Below are 17,365 nucleotides of genomic sequence, written 5' to 3'. Positions count from 1 at the left end.
AAAACAGATTAGGGATGCACCGATACGTTTTTTTTTTTTAGTACTCACCGATAACCAATTGCCAATACCTACCGTAACCGTTTTAAACTTCAGCTGTCAATGGTACAAAGTACCGTATATACTCGAGTATAAGCCGAGATTTTCAGCCTCTTTTTTGAGGCTGAAAGTGCCCCCCTCGGCTTATACTCGAGTCATCGCTGTCTGCCTGCTCGATCAGCGTGTCGAGCAGACAGACAGCGGACATTCTACCCTTCAAACGCCGCGCCTCCGCCTTCGCCTGTGATAGGCGGAACACTGAATTTCCCAGCAGCCTGTGTTCCGCCTATCACGGACATCGTCTCATCCTCGTACTACGGACGAGGATGAGACGATGTCCGTGATAGGCGGAACACAGGCTGCTGGGAAATTCAGTGTTCCGCCTATCACAGGCGAAGGCGGAGGCGCGGCTTTTGAATTTTAGAATGGCCGCCGAGGCGCCGACGAAGAGCGGCGATCCTGGCAAGGCACGGGACGGAGGCAAGGCAAGGCACGGCACGGCACGGGACGGGACGGAGGCAAGGCACGACACGGGACGGAGGCAAGGCACGGCACGGGACGGAGGCAAGGAGGCAAGGCAAGGCACGGCACGGGACGGGACGGGACGGAGGCAAGGCACGACACGGGACGGAGGCAAGGAGGCAAGGCACGGCACGACACGGGACGGAGGCAAGGAGGCAAGGCACGGCACGGGACGGAGGCAAGGAGGCAAGGCAAGGGACGGAGGCTCGGGACACAGGCTCGGGACACAGGTAGGCTGGACACACACACACACACACACACACACGGACACACACACACAGGGATGGATGGATGGAGACACACACACACAGGGATGGATGGATACACACACACACAGGGATGGATGGATGGATGGAGACACACACACACAGGGATGGATGGATGGAGACACACACACAGGGATGGATGGATGGATGGATGGAGACACACACACACAGGGATGGATGGACACACACACACACAGGGATGGATGGATGGATGGACACACACACACACAGGGATGGATGGATGGATGGACACACACACACACAGGGATGGACGGACACACAGGGATGGACGGACACACAGGGATGGACGGACACACAGGGATGGACGGACACACACACAGGGATTGACAGGCATGTCTCACCCTCGGCTTATACACGAGTCAATAAGTTTGCCAGTTTTTTTGGGGGTAAATTGGGGGCCTCGGCTTATATTCGGGTCGGCCTATACTCGAGTATATACGGTAGGTGCCGAAATAACTAATCGATTATGAAATTAATTGATTACTATTTTCATAATCGATTAAATTGGCCACTAACATAATACAGTTAAAAAAAATAAATAAAATAGCCCTTTATTCTACAAAGAGAGCAAATCGCTACTGTAAAATATTACTTTTACTGTCCAGTAGTAAAAAATAAACCCCTTAGGCCCCTTTCACACGGAGGATCCGTTCAGGTCCGCCTGTCAGTTTTTCAGGCGGACCTGAACGGATGCTCCATAGAGCGTCGGATGTCAGCGGTGACATGTCCGCTGACATCCGACCCGCTCCGATCCGAAAAAGCGCGACGGAGGAAAAACCTATTTTTCCATCAGTCATCGGATCGGGTGACGACGGACACTGCGGTCCATCGTCACCCGATCTCCCATAGGGGTAGAGCGGCGCTATGACAGGTCCGTCCCCTGCGCAGTGTGCACAGACAGACCTGTCATCTTCCTGCTCAGCGGAGATCGCTCCTGCTATCCCCGCTGAGCAAGCGGATATCCATGGGGTGAATCAGTGTGTGAAAGGACCCTTACAGTAGTGATTATTTGCTCTCTTTGTACTAATTTTAGTTTTTTTAACCCCATTATGTTACTAAACATCTCAGGCCTGGGTCACACCTCTATGTTTTTTGGTGCTTTTTGCAGAAACACACTACAGTTCATTTACATGGTTTCCCATGGGACACGTTCACATCTATGATTTTTTCAGCTGCTGTGTATTTGGAAAAGACAAGGCCTTTTTTTTTTTTTTTTTTTTTTTTTTACGCAAAACTGTGCTATTTAGTTTTTTTGGTTCAATATACTTCAATGGAGAAGCTGCAGAAAAGCATGTAATAATGCGTTTTTGCGGCAATTTGTGTTTTTCAGTCTGCCCAACAACAAATTGGGCAAAAAAAATATGTAAAAATGCAAATCACAGGAAAATTACAGTTTTTTTTAAGGCTATTAACCGATTAATCAAAACAATAATCGGCCAACTAATTGATTATGAAAATTATCGTTAGTTGCAGCCCTAGTACAAAGCATTGAAAAGTTATTTACAAATGAGATAAATTGATTTTTTTTTTAATTTAGAACTTTTTCAATGTGAAATTTCATATATATATATATATATATATATATATATATATATATATATATATATATATATATATATTTCAGATAGAGATATTATGTGTAAAAATATTCACTAACAAAGCAAAAAAAAAAAAAAAGTTTTAATTGTTTATCATTTATAAAATAGACTTGAACAAAAGAAAAGAAAAGCAGGAAAATAATAATTAAAGCGGTAGTTGCGCCGTTTTTTTTTTTTTTTTTAAAAGCCAGCAGCTGCTGACTTTTAAAATAATGACACTTACCCGCCCAGCGCGCCCGCGATGTCGGCACCCGAAGCCGATCTCTCGATCGTCTCTTGGGTGCTGCCGCCTCCATCTTGGGTATGGGAATCGGGAAGTGGAGCCTTGCGGCTTCAGTTCCCGGTTCCCTACTGCGCATGCGCGAGTCGCGCTGCGCAATAAGGTTGGTCCCCGCTGTCTCTGGGATCCGTGTGTTTCCCAGCAGGCAGCGGGGGACCTTCGGAAAGGGGCGTAGATTCTGCGGAAAGGGGCGTACCTTCTGCAGAATCTACGCCGGAAGTGGGTGAAGATACCTGTACTGTACAGGTATCTTCACCCCCCTCCCCCCTGAAAGGTGCCAATTGTGGCGCCGGAGGGGGGGGGGGGGTTCCAATGAGCGGAAGCTCCACTTTAGGGTGGACCTCCGCTTTAAATGGGAGGAGAATAGGGAGTTAATTAAGGCTGATTAGAGTAAATTTTGGGTTAATAAGGGGTTAAACAGAGGAACGTTGGTTCATCCCTTTGATCTGCAGATGAAGAAACAGAAATATACAAAAAGAAACAGTTTCTTTTTATTTTAGTGTTTCAGTGCTGAGTAATGTTGTTAATAAACATTGCCAATGTCCTTTCAAATACTGTCCCCCATCGGATATCGTCCGCTGTGTACTGCGCATGCACAGTACACGGGACAAGCAGATTCTGAAAATATCTGAAGATGAACGGCGTGAGTCCAGGTTCAAGCCCCACCATCCAAGTGGACATAGAGTTAGAATAAAAAAAAGAGCCGAGCGAAGCGAGCCCACGAGGGGCCCTCTATGTGCAGCCCTATGTCCACTTGGATGGTGGGGCTTGCACCTGGACTCACGGCGCAGGCGCCGTTCATCTTCGGAGATTTTCCAAATCTCCTTGGGCTCCGTCCTGCGCAAGCGCTACGCCTGCGTAGTACGGGGCGTACACTATCTGATAGGCGGACATTTTTGGACAGAACACCCGCTGCTTTTATTTTTGACAGCTCCAATTACCGGACTTCTTTAACACAGGGGAGACCCACTGACAGCTCAAAGAGCTGAGCCTGAACATATCGGTTTCAGGTATCGGTACATTTGCACGAGTGCCGATACCTGTGAAAATACTCGGTATCGGCACCGATACCCATACTAGTATCGGTGCAAGCCTAGAACAGATAGTGAGAATTACTGCCAGCATATAGGACAAGAGAAATGCTTGTGTGCAGAGTCTGTATAGATAGCAGGGGTGCACACTGCACTCGTGACACATCAATACTCATGAGAAATAAAAGTCCAGAAAAAGGGAAGTCTGAAGATGATCCTCCTGTGTATCTATAAATGTCCCTCATTGTCTAAACTTCCCTTAGTAACTTCCTGTGTTTAGGAGAAGCATGCTATACTCGTTGTACCTCCTTGGTCAGAGAGTTCCTTAAGTTAGAGGAGATGACAGAACTTCAGTAGTGACCTACACATGGCTTCCTGTTTAAAGCAGAACTCCGACCTCCCATTAAAAATAAAGTGCTGCAGTACATATTTATAGATGTGTCTGCACTAACCATTTCCTGCAAAGCCCCACAAATAACCGTTCATCCTGCCAGTGGAGTTTACCTGTAGCAGCTTCCTGTGATGGAGCGACAACGCTGCTCATCTTATTATGAATACGGGGTAGAGTTTCCATTATCGCGTGGGAGAAGATGATGTTGCAGGGGGGTGTGGGTATTGGCATTGCCACTGCTGATTATCAAACCTATAGCTGGTCAATCGACACCTGACCACACCTAGGCCCACCGTCTGCTTTCTGCATTAGCAGCGCTGCCGCTTCATTTTCACGAAGACACAACTCTATACTTCAACAATAAACACAACGCTGAACACTTCCATGAACACATGACCCTACACCTCATGAACACAACAGCCAAAAATTCCATGAACACATAACCCTACATTTCAACATCAACACAATGTCCAAGACTTCCAGCAACATGAAACCACACACTTCAACATCAATACAATGACCATCGCTTCCATGAAGAGTGAAGACACAACCATACACTTCAACATAATGTCCAAACACTTACACAAAAGACACAACTTTATACCTCAAGATCAACACAACAACGAGCACTTCCATGAACACACCTCATCAAGCAATGTCCAAAACTTCCATGAACACATAAGCCAACAAGTCAACACCAAAACAATGGCCAGCACTTCTATGAAGACACAACCATACACTTCAACATAATATGCAAACACTTCCACGAACCCAACATCAACACACAACCCTACACTTCATCAACACAATGTCCAAGACTTCCATGAGCACATGTCCCTGCACATTAACATCAATACAATGGCCATCACGTCCATAAATACACAACCATACACTTCAAGATAATGTCCAAACACTTCCAAGAAGACACAAATCTATACTGCAACATTAACACAGTGTCTATTCATTTCAATAACTATATGCCCAATATTAACACAATACCAAATGCTGCCATGAAGAGAAAAACACTACAATCGCTACATTAACCCATTGACCATAACTCCCATGAATACACAACTATACATTTCAACAATCATTTCCATGAAAAAACACAACTCTACACAAACAACACCACAATGCTGAACACCCTTTTGAAGACACAACCGTATACCTCGACATCAACACAATGTCTAACACTCCTCAATATCAACACATATGCCAATTACATGAAGGCACAATCTTTATACACATCAAAACAAGTTCAAACTACTTTCCCAAGGAGAAACATTATTATATTTTATATATATATATATATATATATATATATATATATATATATATATATATATATATATATATATATATATATATATATATATATATATATATATACATATACACACACATACACATACATACACACACACACACACACACATTCATTTTACGAGGGAAGTTACAGGAAAAAAAACTTTGAAGAAAAATATGGCTCAGTGCCCACCTGCAGCCTCACCATTGTCATCAATGCAGCCTGATCAATGCCCATCTGCAGCCTCACAAGTGCCATCAATGCAACCTCACCATTGCCATCAATTCAGCAGCCTCACCATTGCCATCAGTGCAGCCTAGAGGTGATAGAGAGGGGGAGGCATGAGCGCCGACAGATTCCAAACAGTGAAAATCCCTTATGATAGGCAGAACAGAGGTCCAATGGTGGCCCAGGAGACCGGACTTCCTATTACAGAAGCCGCCAAGTAAATAGGAGATTCTCATTGTATGTAATCTGACGGCGCTCTCCCTGCCCCTTCCGAGGCAGCTAAAATTGAAGTTTTGCCATATAACACGCACATGCTATTTGCACCCGATTTTCAGGGTGAAAAGGTGAGTGTTATATGCCAATAAATACAAAAATAACATTTTTATTAGGGGAGGTTGAAAAAAGACAAATCCAAACTAGGTGTGTGATTACCGTATTTATTGGCGTATAACACACACTTTTTCCCCCTAAAAATCAGGGGAAAATCGTGGGAATGCGTATTATACGCCGATCCCCGCTGGTTCTGAAGAAAGGAGCGCACGGAGCCGAGATACAGAAAGCAGAGTGTACTTCGGCTTTACTCGGCTCCTCTTGCAGTCCCGCCCACCTCCACTGATTGTGAGAGGAGCGAGCGCCGACAACATACAGAAAGCCGAGTGTACTTTGGCTAGTCTCGGATCCTCTCGCAGTCCCGAAGTTCACTCGGCTTTCTGGATTTTGTCGGCACTCGCTCCTCTCCGCTCAGTCGGCCCCAATTTTAAATCAGGGCAGTGCTGCAACTAGACTATGTTGCAAAGGCACTGGGCAAGGCTGCAATGATGGACAAGGCTGCAGATGGACACTGACAAGGCTGCATTGATGGGCATTTAAATGTACAGTGCTTTGCGAAAGTATTCGGCCCCCTTGAACTTTTCATCCTTTTGCCACATTTCAGGCTTCAAACATAAAGATATAATATTTTTATTTTTTGTGAAGAATCACCAACAAGTGGGACACAATTGTGAAGTGGAACGAAATCTATTGGATAATTTAAACTTTTTTAGCAAATAAAAAAACTGAAAAGTGGTGCGTGCAAAATTATTCGGCCCCTTTACTTTCAGTGCAGCAAACTCACTCCAGAAGTTCAGCGAGGATCTCTGAATGATCCAATGTTGTTATAAATGACTGATGGTGATAAATAGAATCCACCTGTGTGTAATCAAGTCTCTGTATAAATGCACCTGCTCTGTGATTGTCTCAGGGTTCTGTTGAAAGCGCAGAGAGCATCATGAAGACCAAGGAACACACCAGGCAGGTCCGTAATACTGTTGTGGAGAAGTTTAAAGCCGGATTTGGATACAAAAAGATTTCTCAAGCTTTAAACATCCCAAGGAGCTCTGTGCAAGCGATCATTTTGAAAAGGAAGGAGTATCAGACCACTGCAAATCTACCAAGACCTGGCCGTTCCTCTAAACTTTCAGCTCAGACAAGGAGAAGACTGATCAGAGATGCAGCCAAGAGGCCCATGATCACTCTGGATGAACTGCAGAGAACTACAGCTGAGGTGGGAGAGTCTGTCCATAGGATAACAATCAGTCGTACACTGCACAAATCTGGCCTTTATGGAAGAGTGGCAAGAAGAAAGACATTTCTCAAAGATATCCATAAAAAGTCTCGTCTAAAGTTTGCCACAAGCCACCTGGGAGACACACCAAACATGTGGAAGAAGGTGCTCTGGTCAGATGAAGCCAAAATCGAACTTTTTGTCCACAATGCAAAACGATATGTTTGGCATAAAAGCAACACAGCTCATCACCCTCAACACACCATCCCTGCTGTCAAACATGGTGGTGGCAGCATCATGGTTTGGGCCTGCTTTTCTTCAGCAGGGACAGGGAAGATGGTTAAAATTGAGGGGAAGATGGATGCAGCCAAATACAGGACCATTCTGGATGAAAACCTGTTGGAGTCTGCAAAAGACCTGAAACTGGGACGGAGATTTATCTTCCAACAAGACAATGATCCCAAACGTACAGCAAAATCTACAAAGGAATGGTTCACAAATAAACATATCCAGGTGTTAGAATGGCCAAGTCAAAGTCCAGACCTGAATCCAATCGAGAATTAGTGGAAAGAGCTGAAAACTGCTGTTCACAAACGCTCTCCATCCAACCTCACTGAGCTCCAGCTGTTTTGCAAGGAAGAATGGGCAAGAATTTCAGTCTCTCGATGTGCAAAACTGATAGAGACATACCCCAAGCGACTTGCAGCTGTAATCGCAGCAAAAGGTGGCTCTACAAAGTATTAATGCAAGGGGGCCGAATAATTTTGCACGCCCCACTTTTCATTTTTTTATTAGTTAAAAAAAGTTTCAAAAATCCAATAGATTTCGTTCCACTTCACAATTGTGTCCCACTTGTTGGTGATTCTTCACAAAAAATAAAAATTTTATATCTTTATGTTTGAAGCCTGAAATGTGGCAAAAGGTTGAAAAGTTCAAGAGGGCCGAATACTTTCGCAAGGCACTGTAAGTTTTTTTCCTTAAACTTCCATCCTAAAAGTTTTTTTCCTTAATATTCCCTCCTAAACTTGGGGTGCGTGATATACACCGATAAATACGGTATATGTCAGTATTACATTGTATATCCCTGTATGTTGCGGTCGTTCAGGTGTTTATCTAATAATTTTTTGAAACTATCGATGTCCCCCGCTGAGACCACCGCCTGTGGAAGGGAATTTCACATCCTTGCCGCTCTTCCAGTAAAGAACCCTCTACGTAGTTTAAGGTTAAACCTCTTTTCTTCTAATTATAATGAGTGGCCACGAGTCTTGTTAAACTACCTTTCGCAAAAAATTTTCATCCCTATTGTGGGGTCACCAGTACGGTATTTGTAAATTGAAATCATATCCCCTCTCAAGCGTCTCTTCTCCAGAGAGAATAAGTTCAGTGCTCACAACCTTTCTTTATAACTGATATCCTCCAGACCCTTTATTAGCTTTGTTGCCCTTCTTTGTACTCGCCCCATTTCCAGTACATCCTTCCTGAGGAATGGTGCCCAGAACTGGACAGCATACTCCAGGTGCGGCAGGACCAGAGTCTTGTAGAGCGGGAGAATTATCGTTTTATCTCTGGAATTGATCCCCTTTTTAATGCCAATATTCTGTTTTCTTTGTTAGCAGCAGCTTGGCATTGCATGCCACTGAAGTTATTGCCCTGCAATCTCACTACTCCTCATCAACACTATATGAAAATTCCATCAAGACACAAAGACAAGACTCCTTCACATTGGCAAGATACATGGCATTTCCATTAAGACAAAAAAAAATATATATATATACCTTTACAGGTATGTCAACACCATAAGCTCAATTCACAAAGCCCGGACACCAGAATACGGATTCTTATTTTCAAGTTAATTTATTTTCAGCTGAATCCTATAAAATGCAACAATAGCCACAGTGTACATACAGATCCTTATCCTTGTGTTAAAATAAGTGACTTGAGCTTTTAGGCTGGGTTCACACCGCTGCGGCTACGAGAACCGGATGTGATTCGCACCGCACTGCAGTGCAAATCACATCCGATCTCTGTGCGATGAGAGTTCAGCCATACAGATAGTATGGCTGAATTCGCATCGCACCCGCCCCAAACTCGCACAGGACCCTTTTTTTGGTCCGCAGCAGAATCGGATTGCATGGAGTGTTCACACCATGCGATCCGATTCCTGTCCGAGTTTGTAGATCGCACTGCGATATGCGAACTGATCTGGGGGTGTCATTAACATTTCACTGACACTCCCAGCAGTTCGCATAGGGCAGTGTGAACTGCCGCCGGGAGGCATGCGATGCGGGAACCCGCCGCGGATTCGCGGCGTTCCCGCATCGCTGCAGTGTAAACCCAGCCTAAGTATGACAATTTTGTGACAATACAATCATAATAAATTCCACATCAATATGTAATACTTTTGTTAAGATACAAGAGTCTTCCTCCATACTAACACAAGGGCCAACAGTTTCATGAAGACAGGAGTCTCATCAACACAACGGTGTACATTTCTGGGAAACCAACAATGCGTTACGTCACATCAACACAGTGGTCTACACATCTATTAAGTATAATCCAAAAAAGCGGCGTTACACCAACGAGTGAATGAAGACAATGATAAATGATCTGTGGCTGTCCCTTTAAGGAGATGCATACGCACCTATTAAACCAGAATATATGAAACCAAAATGTCGCTACACAAAAAAATAAAATAAATACCTACCAGTATTAGGCTGGGTTCACACTGCAGCGATGCGGAAACGCTGCGGGTTCCCGCATCACATGCCTCCCGGCGGCAGTTCACACTGCCCTATGTGAACTGCTGGGAGTGTCAGTGAAACGTTAATGACACCCCCAGATCAGTTCGCATATCGCAGTGCGATCTGCAAACTTGGACAGGAATCGAATTCGCATGGTGTGAACACTCCATGCAATCCGATTCTGCTGCGGACCAAAAAAAGGGTCCTGTGCGAATTTGGGCCGGATGCGATGCGAATTCAGCCATACTATCTGTATGGCTGAACTCGCATCGCACAGAGATCGGATGTGATTTGCACCGCACTGCCAATCTCATCACCGCTGCAGTGTGAACCCAGCCTTATAGATAAAAAAAAAAAAAAAAACAACGTCTTCTCTTTTCAATGTGCTGTAGGTCAAGGTTTCTCAACTCCAGTCCTCGAGTTCCCCCCCAAACAGGTCATGTTTTCAGGCTTTCCATTATTATGCACAGGTGATTTGATCAGTTTCACTGCCTTAGTAATTACCACAGCTGTTTCATCTGAGGGAAATCACGAAAACATGACCTGTTGGTGGTACTTGAGGACTGGAGTTGAGAAACATTGCTGTAGATCACAATTCTTCTAAGAGCTGCCTTGGTGTAAAAGTACTCACTCACCGGAAGGACTGACCCCCCGAGTTATAAAGAGGTCAAATAAGGTTTTACGGTTCTGATGTCCGCTACCTGAATTATTCGGTCACGTTATGGGACCAAAATGCCACTTTTCTCCATCCGAATAGACAAACGCCTAAAGATAGGCCGAAACGCGTTGAGACAGAGTCCACAATCGTCACTACAGGTTTCCTGTGATGTCACATCCAGGCCGACGACTTCCGGCAATTGGAGTGCGTGTCTACTCCAGTGAGAGCGGAGGAGTCTCTTCTTGTACATTGTATTACAGGCTGATTTGGTTGGTACCACAAAGGTAGCTTGGCAATGAGAGAGTGTAATTTTAATGGGAATTTTATAATTATTTTAGTAAACAATAGTACACTATGGCTACCTTCACACTGAAGGCGTTTTTTCAAGCGTTTTAGCGACAAAAACAGCATCTGAAACCCGCCTCCCATGACACCACAGTGTGAAAGCCAGAGTGCTCTCAAACTGGGGCGGTGCACTTGCGGCATCTTTGGGGCAGTTTGGCAGCTCTGTACACAGCGCTCCTAAACCACCCCTGCCCATGCATTCAATTGAATGCATGGGCAGAGCTTCTGAAACACCTGAAAAAGCACTTCGGAAGCGGCACAACACGGGCGGTTTTAACCCTTTCCAAAAGCTCCCCACTAGTGGCGCGAAAAGTGTGAAAGTAGCCTATGAGATTTGTTCCTTTTGGATTGTTCTATGGCTGGCTTGCTGGTTTGAGATGGGATAGTGATTACTAGACATCTTATTGGAACGGTTGGAGTTGGAGGAGAGACGCATTATATCGCTGGCTAAGGCTGGGTTCACACTGCTGTGGTGTACCGAGATCGGATGTGATTCGCACCGCACTGCAAATCACATGCGATCTCTGTGCAATGCCATTTCAGCCATACAGATAGTATGGCTGAAATCGCATCCAAACCAAACTCGCACAGGACCCATTTTTTTGGTCCGCAGCAGAATCGGATCGCATGGGTGTTCACACCTGTCCGAGTTTGCAGATCGCACTGCGATATGCGAACTGATTTGGAGGCGTCATTAACATTTCACTGACACTCCCAGCAGTTCGCATAGGGCAGTGTGAACTGCTGGCGGGAGGCATGCGATGCGGGAACCCGCAGTAGATTCGCAGCGTTCCCACATTGCTGCAATGTGAACCCAGCCTAAAGGTTATATACTTGAGTACTTCACACAGAGGGGTCAGCACAAAGAGGACTTGGTACGATTAACCATTTAAGGACCGAGCCTCTTTCTGAGATATGTTGTTTACAAGTTAAAAACAGGTTATTTTTTTTGCTAGAAAATTACTTAGAACGCCCAAACATTATTCTTCTATTTTTTTCTAACACCCTATATCAGTGATGGCGAACCTTGGCACCCCAGATGTTTTGGAACTACATTTCCCATGATGCTCATGTACTCTGCAGTGTAGCTGAGCATCATGGGAAATGAAGTTCCAAAACATCTGGGGTGCCAAGGTTCGCCATCACTGCCCTATATAATAATATAAAATGGCGGTTGTTGCAATACTTTCTGTCACACCGTATTTGCGCAGCGGTCTTGCAAGCGCACTTTTTTTTGAAAAAAAAAAAATACCCTTTTTTGAATAAAAAAATAAAAACAGTAAAGTTAGCCCAATTTTTTTTTTTTTTGTGACAGATAATGTTACGCCGAGTAAGTTGATACCCAACACGTCACGCTTCAAAATTGTGCCTGCTCGAGGAATGGAGACAAACCTTCTATCCTTAAAAATCTCCATAGGTGCGGTTTAAAAAGTTCTACAGGTTGCACGCTTCGAGTTACAGAGGAGGTCTAGGGCTAGAATTATTGCTTTTGCTGTAACGATCGCAGTGATATCTCACATGTGTGGTTTGAATACCGTTTTCATATGCAGGTGCTACTCACGTATGCGTTCACTGCTGCACGCGAGCTTGGCGGGACGGGGCACGTTTAAGACTTTTTTTATTCACATTTTAGCTTTTATTTTTTAATTTTTACACTGTTCTTTAAAAAAAATTAAAATAAATTGGTTCACTTTTTATTCCTTTTACAAGGAATGTAAACATCCCTTGTAATAGAAAAAAAAAAAAAAAAAAAAAAAAAAAGCACGACAGGACCTCTTAAATATGAGATCTGGGGGTCAAAAAGACCTCACATCTCATATTTACACTAAAATGCAACACACACACACATATATATATATATATATATATATATATATATAAAAAATGGTCATAAAAAAATATGACGTCGCTTCCGCCCTCCTATGGTATGGAGACGGGTGGGGGTGGGCCATCTTCCCCTCAATTGTCTCCATACCCAGCATGGAAGAACATTCGATCGCCACTGCCGACGGTTCCGGTAAGCGGCGGAGGGCACTGGAGCATGGCAGGAGGCCCCCCCTCTTCCGCCGCCGATAAAAGTGATCTTGCATCGAATCCGCCGCAGAGACCACTTATCGGTAACCGGACGAAAAAGAGGATACCAGGGTTATGGCAGCTAGCTGGTGCCGTAACAATATTTCTCTTCAAACTTAGGACGTATATCGGCGTGCGGCGGTACGGAAGTGGTTAAGAACTTTTTGGCACTTGGTGTTTGCATACAGATATTTCTTTTTAGATGTGAGTGTATTATTATAGGTGCGTATTTGAGGAACTATAATCTAGTACACGTCTATGAAGATATCATTGTCTTACTTCACATCAATACCAAGGTGAAAACGCCCATAAAGACATAATCAGCCTCCTTCTCTACACCTTTACAACGAAGTCTGACCCTTCCAAAAAAGCACTGCTTAGAAGAGTAGTTCTCAACCCCTGTCCTCAAGACCCACTAACAGGCCAGGTTTGCAAGATACCCAAAATACATGACAGGTGATCTCATTTGCTGCTCAGTGATTGCAGTATTCTAGTCTGCATCTCCCCAAGGTAATACATAAAACCTGGCCTGTTAGCGGGTCCTGAGGACAGGAGTTGAGAACCACTGGCTTAGAACATCATGACCTGTGTCTATCATATACATTCCATACTGGCCAAAGAGCCAGCCTTCAGTTTGAGGGCCACATAAAGGAACCAATGAAAACTGCCTGTCAGGGCTGGGATCAGCCCTTCCTTCTCTGGCTAATCGCCAGCTCTCATCTCTCTCCACAATTACTCAGCTGTTGATGATATCCTGCTCGTCAGTCCTGCCTAATTAAAGCGGGAGTAAACCCAGTTTCAAAAAAACACTTACATTCCCGGCATGCCGGAAATGCTAACTTTCACATTGGTTGTGCTCTCAACCAAACTTTCAAACCATCCAATGGCTGGTGTCATAACTGATCACATGTGCAGCATTATGGCAGTTGAAGAATTATTAGAGGCCAAGATGGCGGCTTCCTTGACTAAAAATGATAGGAGGGTTTACTTCCACTTTAAGCCATCCATCCCTGAGGATCTCTGCTTTCACCTTGGTCAACATCACAGACGCTCTCCTGCATTCCTTGCTTTGCTGACATCCCTTTTAGCTCCAGATCCTGCTTGCTGTTTTACTACGCTCATCTCCGGCTCCCTGACATTTGGCTTGTCTGACTATCCGTTCCGGTTCCTGAACTCCAGTTATGTTTTGACTATGTTTGTTATATTTACTTTTATTATTAAGCAAGTGTGATTTAACTGTGCTTCTGCCTCGGTCTGATTTCATGGTTTATGACACTGCCTATAGGCCCAGTACAAGTATCCATCAATAAATCAATGCAAGCCAGATCGGTTAAGTACTACATGACATCAGAGGTATGCAGAATGCTGTTTAGGCAGGAAATAAAAGGGAACAGTCTACTTACTACTCAGGAACACACACTTACCTCTCACAGAAGGTGTGCAGACATGGCAGGACCTTAGGAATGTGATAGCGCTCCAAGCAAATACTGCAGATGAGGAACTGCTTGTCAATTTGACGCACCACTGGGCTCGCCATGACCGTATTTACACAGTGACCTGTTTAATAACCTGAACACAAAGAGGCAAGAGAATGAAAGAAACACCTGAGAAAAATGAGACACAGAACAGATGTAGACGGTGGACAGAATGGAAGAGAATGTTCTGAAAGGTGGACAGCTAGAGAGGAGAGGAGGCTGTACAAGGCAGAAGGATGGAAGGAGTCTTTTCTGATGGAGAGAGGAAGAGGAGGATGTCCGGGGCAGATGGAGAGAGGAAGAGGAGAATGTCCGGGGCAGATGGAGAGAGGAAGAGGAGAATGTCCGGGGCAGATGGAGAGAGGAAGAGGAGAATGTCCGGGGCAGATGGAGAGAGGAAGAGGAGAATGTCCGGGGCAGATGGAGAGAGGAAGAGGAGAATGTCCGGGGCAGATGGAGAGAGGAAGAGGAGAATGTCCGGGGCAGATGGAGAGAGGAAGAGGAGAATGTCCGGGGCAGATGGAGAGAGGAAGAGGAGAATGTCCGGGGCAGATGGAGAGAGGAAGAGGAGAATGTCCGGGGCAGATGGAGAGAGGAAGAGGAGAATGTCCGGGGCAGATGGAGAGAGGAAGAGGAGAATGTCCGGGGCAGATGGAGAGAGGAAGAGGAGAATGTCCGGGGCAGATGGAGAGAGGAAGAGGAGAATGTCCGGGGCAGATGGAGAGAGGAAGAGGAGAATGTCCGGGGCAGATGGAGAGAGGAAGAGGAGAATGTCCGGGGCAGATGGAGAGAGGAAGAGGAGAATGTCCGGGGCAGATGGAGAGAGGAAGAGGAGAATGTCCGGGGCAGATGGAGAGAGGAAGAGGAGAATGTCCGGGGCAGATGGAGAGAGGAAGAGGAGGATGTCCGGGGCAGATGGAGAGAGGAAGAGGAGGATGTCCGGGGCAGATGGAGAGAGGAAGAGGAGGATGTCCGGGGCAGATGGAGAGAGGAAGAGGAGGATGTCCGGGGCAGATGGAGAGAGGAAGAGGAGGATGTCCGGGGCAGATGGAGAGAGGAAGAGGAGGATGTCCGGGGCAGATGGAGAGAGGAAGAGAAGTGTCTACGGGGCAGATGGAGAGAGGAAGAGGAGGCTCTATGGGGCAGATGGAGAGAGGAAGCATAGGCTGTACAGGACAGGTGGAGAGAGGAAGTGGAGGCTGTATAAGAAAGAGTAAAAGGAGAATTTTGGGCGGATGTATAGAATTCTAAAATGCAAAGATATCATAGGACATATAGGCTGAAAGGGTGGAGGACAGACAGAAATGGATGGAGGCTAGATTGAAACGAATATTTACACGCACACACAGGAGATGTATGGGAGGCTAGTGATGGATGGAGGTGGGAGCTGGGTGGAGGACACACAGATATGGGTGGAAGGACACAGTGAGAAGTATTAGAGGTCGGGGATGAGTGGAGAACACACTCACATGTTTAAAGGCTGGTAATGGATGGGGGCTGGATGGGCATGGTGAGATATATAGGAGGCTGAAGATGGATGGACAACACAGTGGCACAGATGGAGACTGGAGGAGAGACAGATAGAGGCTGGAGATGGGTGGACACACGGATATGGATGGAGGCTGGAGATGGGTGTAGAAGACACGGATGGAGACTGGAAGACACACAGATATAGATGGAGGCTGGAGATTGGTGGAGGACACACAGATACAGATGGAGGCTGGAGGACACTAGATATGGATGGAGGCTAGAGATGGGTGGAGGACACTAGATATGGATGGAGGCTGGAGATGGGTGGAGGACACTAGATATGGATGGAGGCTGGAAATGGGTGGAGGACACTAGATATGGATGGAGGCTTGAGATGGGTGGAGGACACTAGATATGGATGGAGGCTGGAGGACACTAGATATGGATGGAGGCTGGAAGGCACTAGATATGGATGGAGGGCACTAGATATGGATGGAGTCTGGAGGACACTAGATATGGATGGAGTCTGGAGGACACTAGATATGGATGGAGTCTGGAGGACACTAGATATGGATGGAGGCTGGAGGACACTAGATATGGATGGAGGCTGGAGGACACTAGATATGGATGGAGGCTGGAGGACACTAGATATGGATGGAGGCTGGAGGACACTAGATATGGATGGAGGCTGGAAGGCACTAGATATGGATGGAGGCTTGAAGGCACTAGATATGGATGGAGGCTGGAGGGCACTAGATATGGATGGAGGCTGGAGATGGGTGGAGGACACTAGATATGGATGGAGGCTGGAGATGGGTGGAGGGCACTAGATATGGATGGAGGCTGGAGATGGGTGGAGGGCACTAGATATGGATGGAGGCTGGAGATGGGTGGAGGGCACTAGATATGGATGGAGGCTGGAGATGGGTGGAAGGCACTAGATATGGATGGAGGCTGGAGATGGGTGGAGGACACTAGATATGGATGGAGGCTGGAGGACACTAGATATGGATGGAGGCTGGAGGACACTAGATATGGATGGAGGCTGGAGGACACTAGATATGGATGGAGGCTGGAGGACACTAGATATGGATGGAGGCTGGAGGACACTAGATATGGATGGAGGCTGGAGGACACTAGATATGGATGGAGGATAGAGGACACTAGATATGGATGGAGGCTAGAGGACACTAGATATGGATGGAGGCTGGAGGACACTAAATATGGATGGAGGCTGGAGGACACTAGATATGGATGGAGGCTGGAAGGCACTAGATATGGATGGAGGCTGGAAGGCACTAGATATGGATGGAGGCTGGAAGGCACTAGATATGGATGGAGGCTGGAAGGCACTAGATATGGATGGAGGCTGGAAGGCACT

General features: G+C 45.7%; 1 protein-coding gene across 1 annotated transcript in view; it reads right to left on the bottom strand.

Annotated features, from left to right (window-relative positions):
* TRIM3 (tripartite motif containing 3) overlaps nucleotides 1-17,365 on the bottom strand; it is a 59,791-nt gene that overhangs the window by 39,451 nt on the left and 2,975 nt on the right. The window contains exon 2 of the mRNA XM_077451301.1: nucleotides 14,464-14,608. Within this exon, the coding sequence (XP_077307427.1) occupies nucleotides 14,464-14,576 (113 nt within the window). The 5' untranslated portion in view covers nucleotides 14,577-14,608. The remainder of the gene's footprint in view (nucleotides 1-14,463; nucleotides 14,609-17,365) is intronic.

Source organism: Lithobates pipiens, unplaced genomic scaffold, assembly GCF_037356315.1.
Source record: "Lithobates pipiens isolate NorthernLeopardFrog02 unplaced genomic scaffold, aLitPip1_a1.2 Scaffold_23, whole genome shotgun sequence".
NCBI lineage: Eukaryota > Metazoa > Chordata > Amphibia > Anura > Ranidae > Lithobates > Lithobates pipiens.
This window is presented reverse-complemented; position numbering and strand designations above follow the sequence as displayed.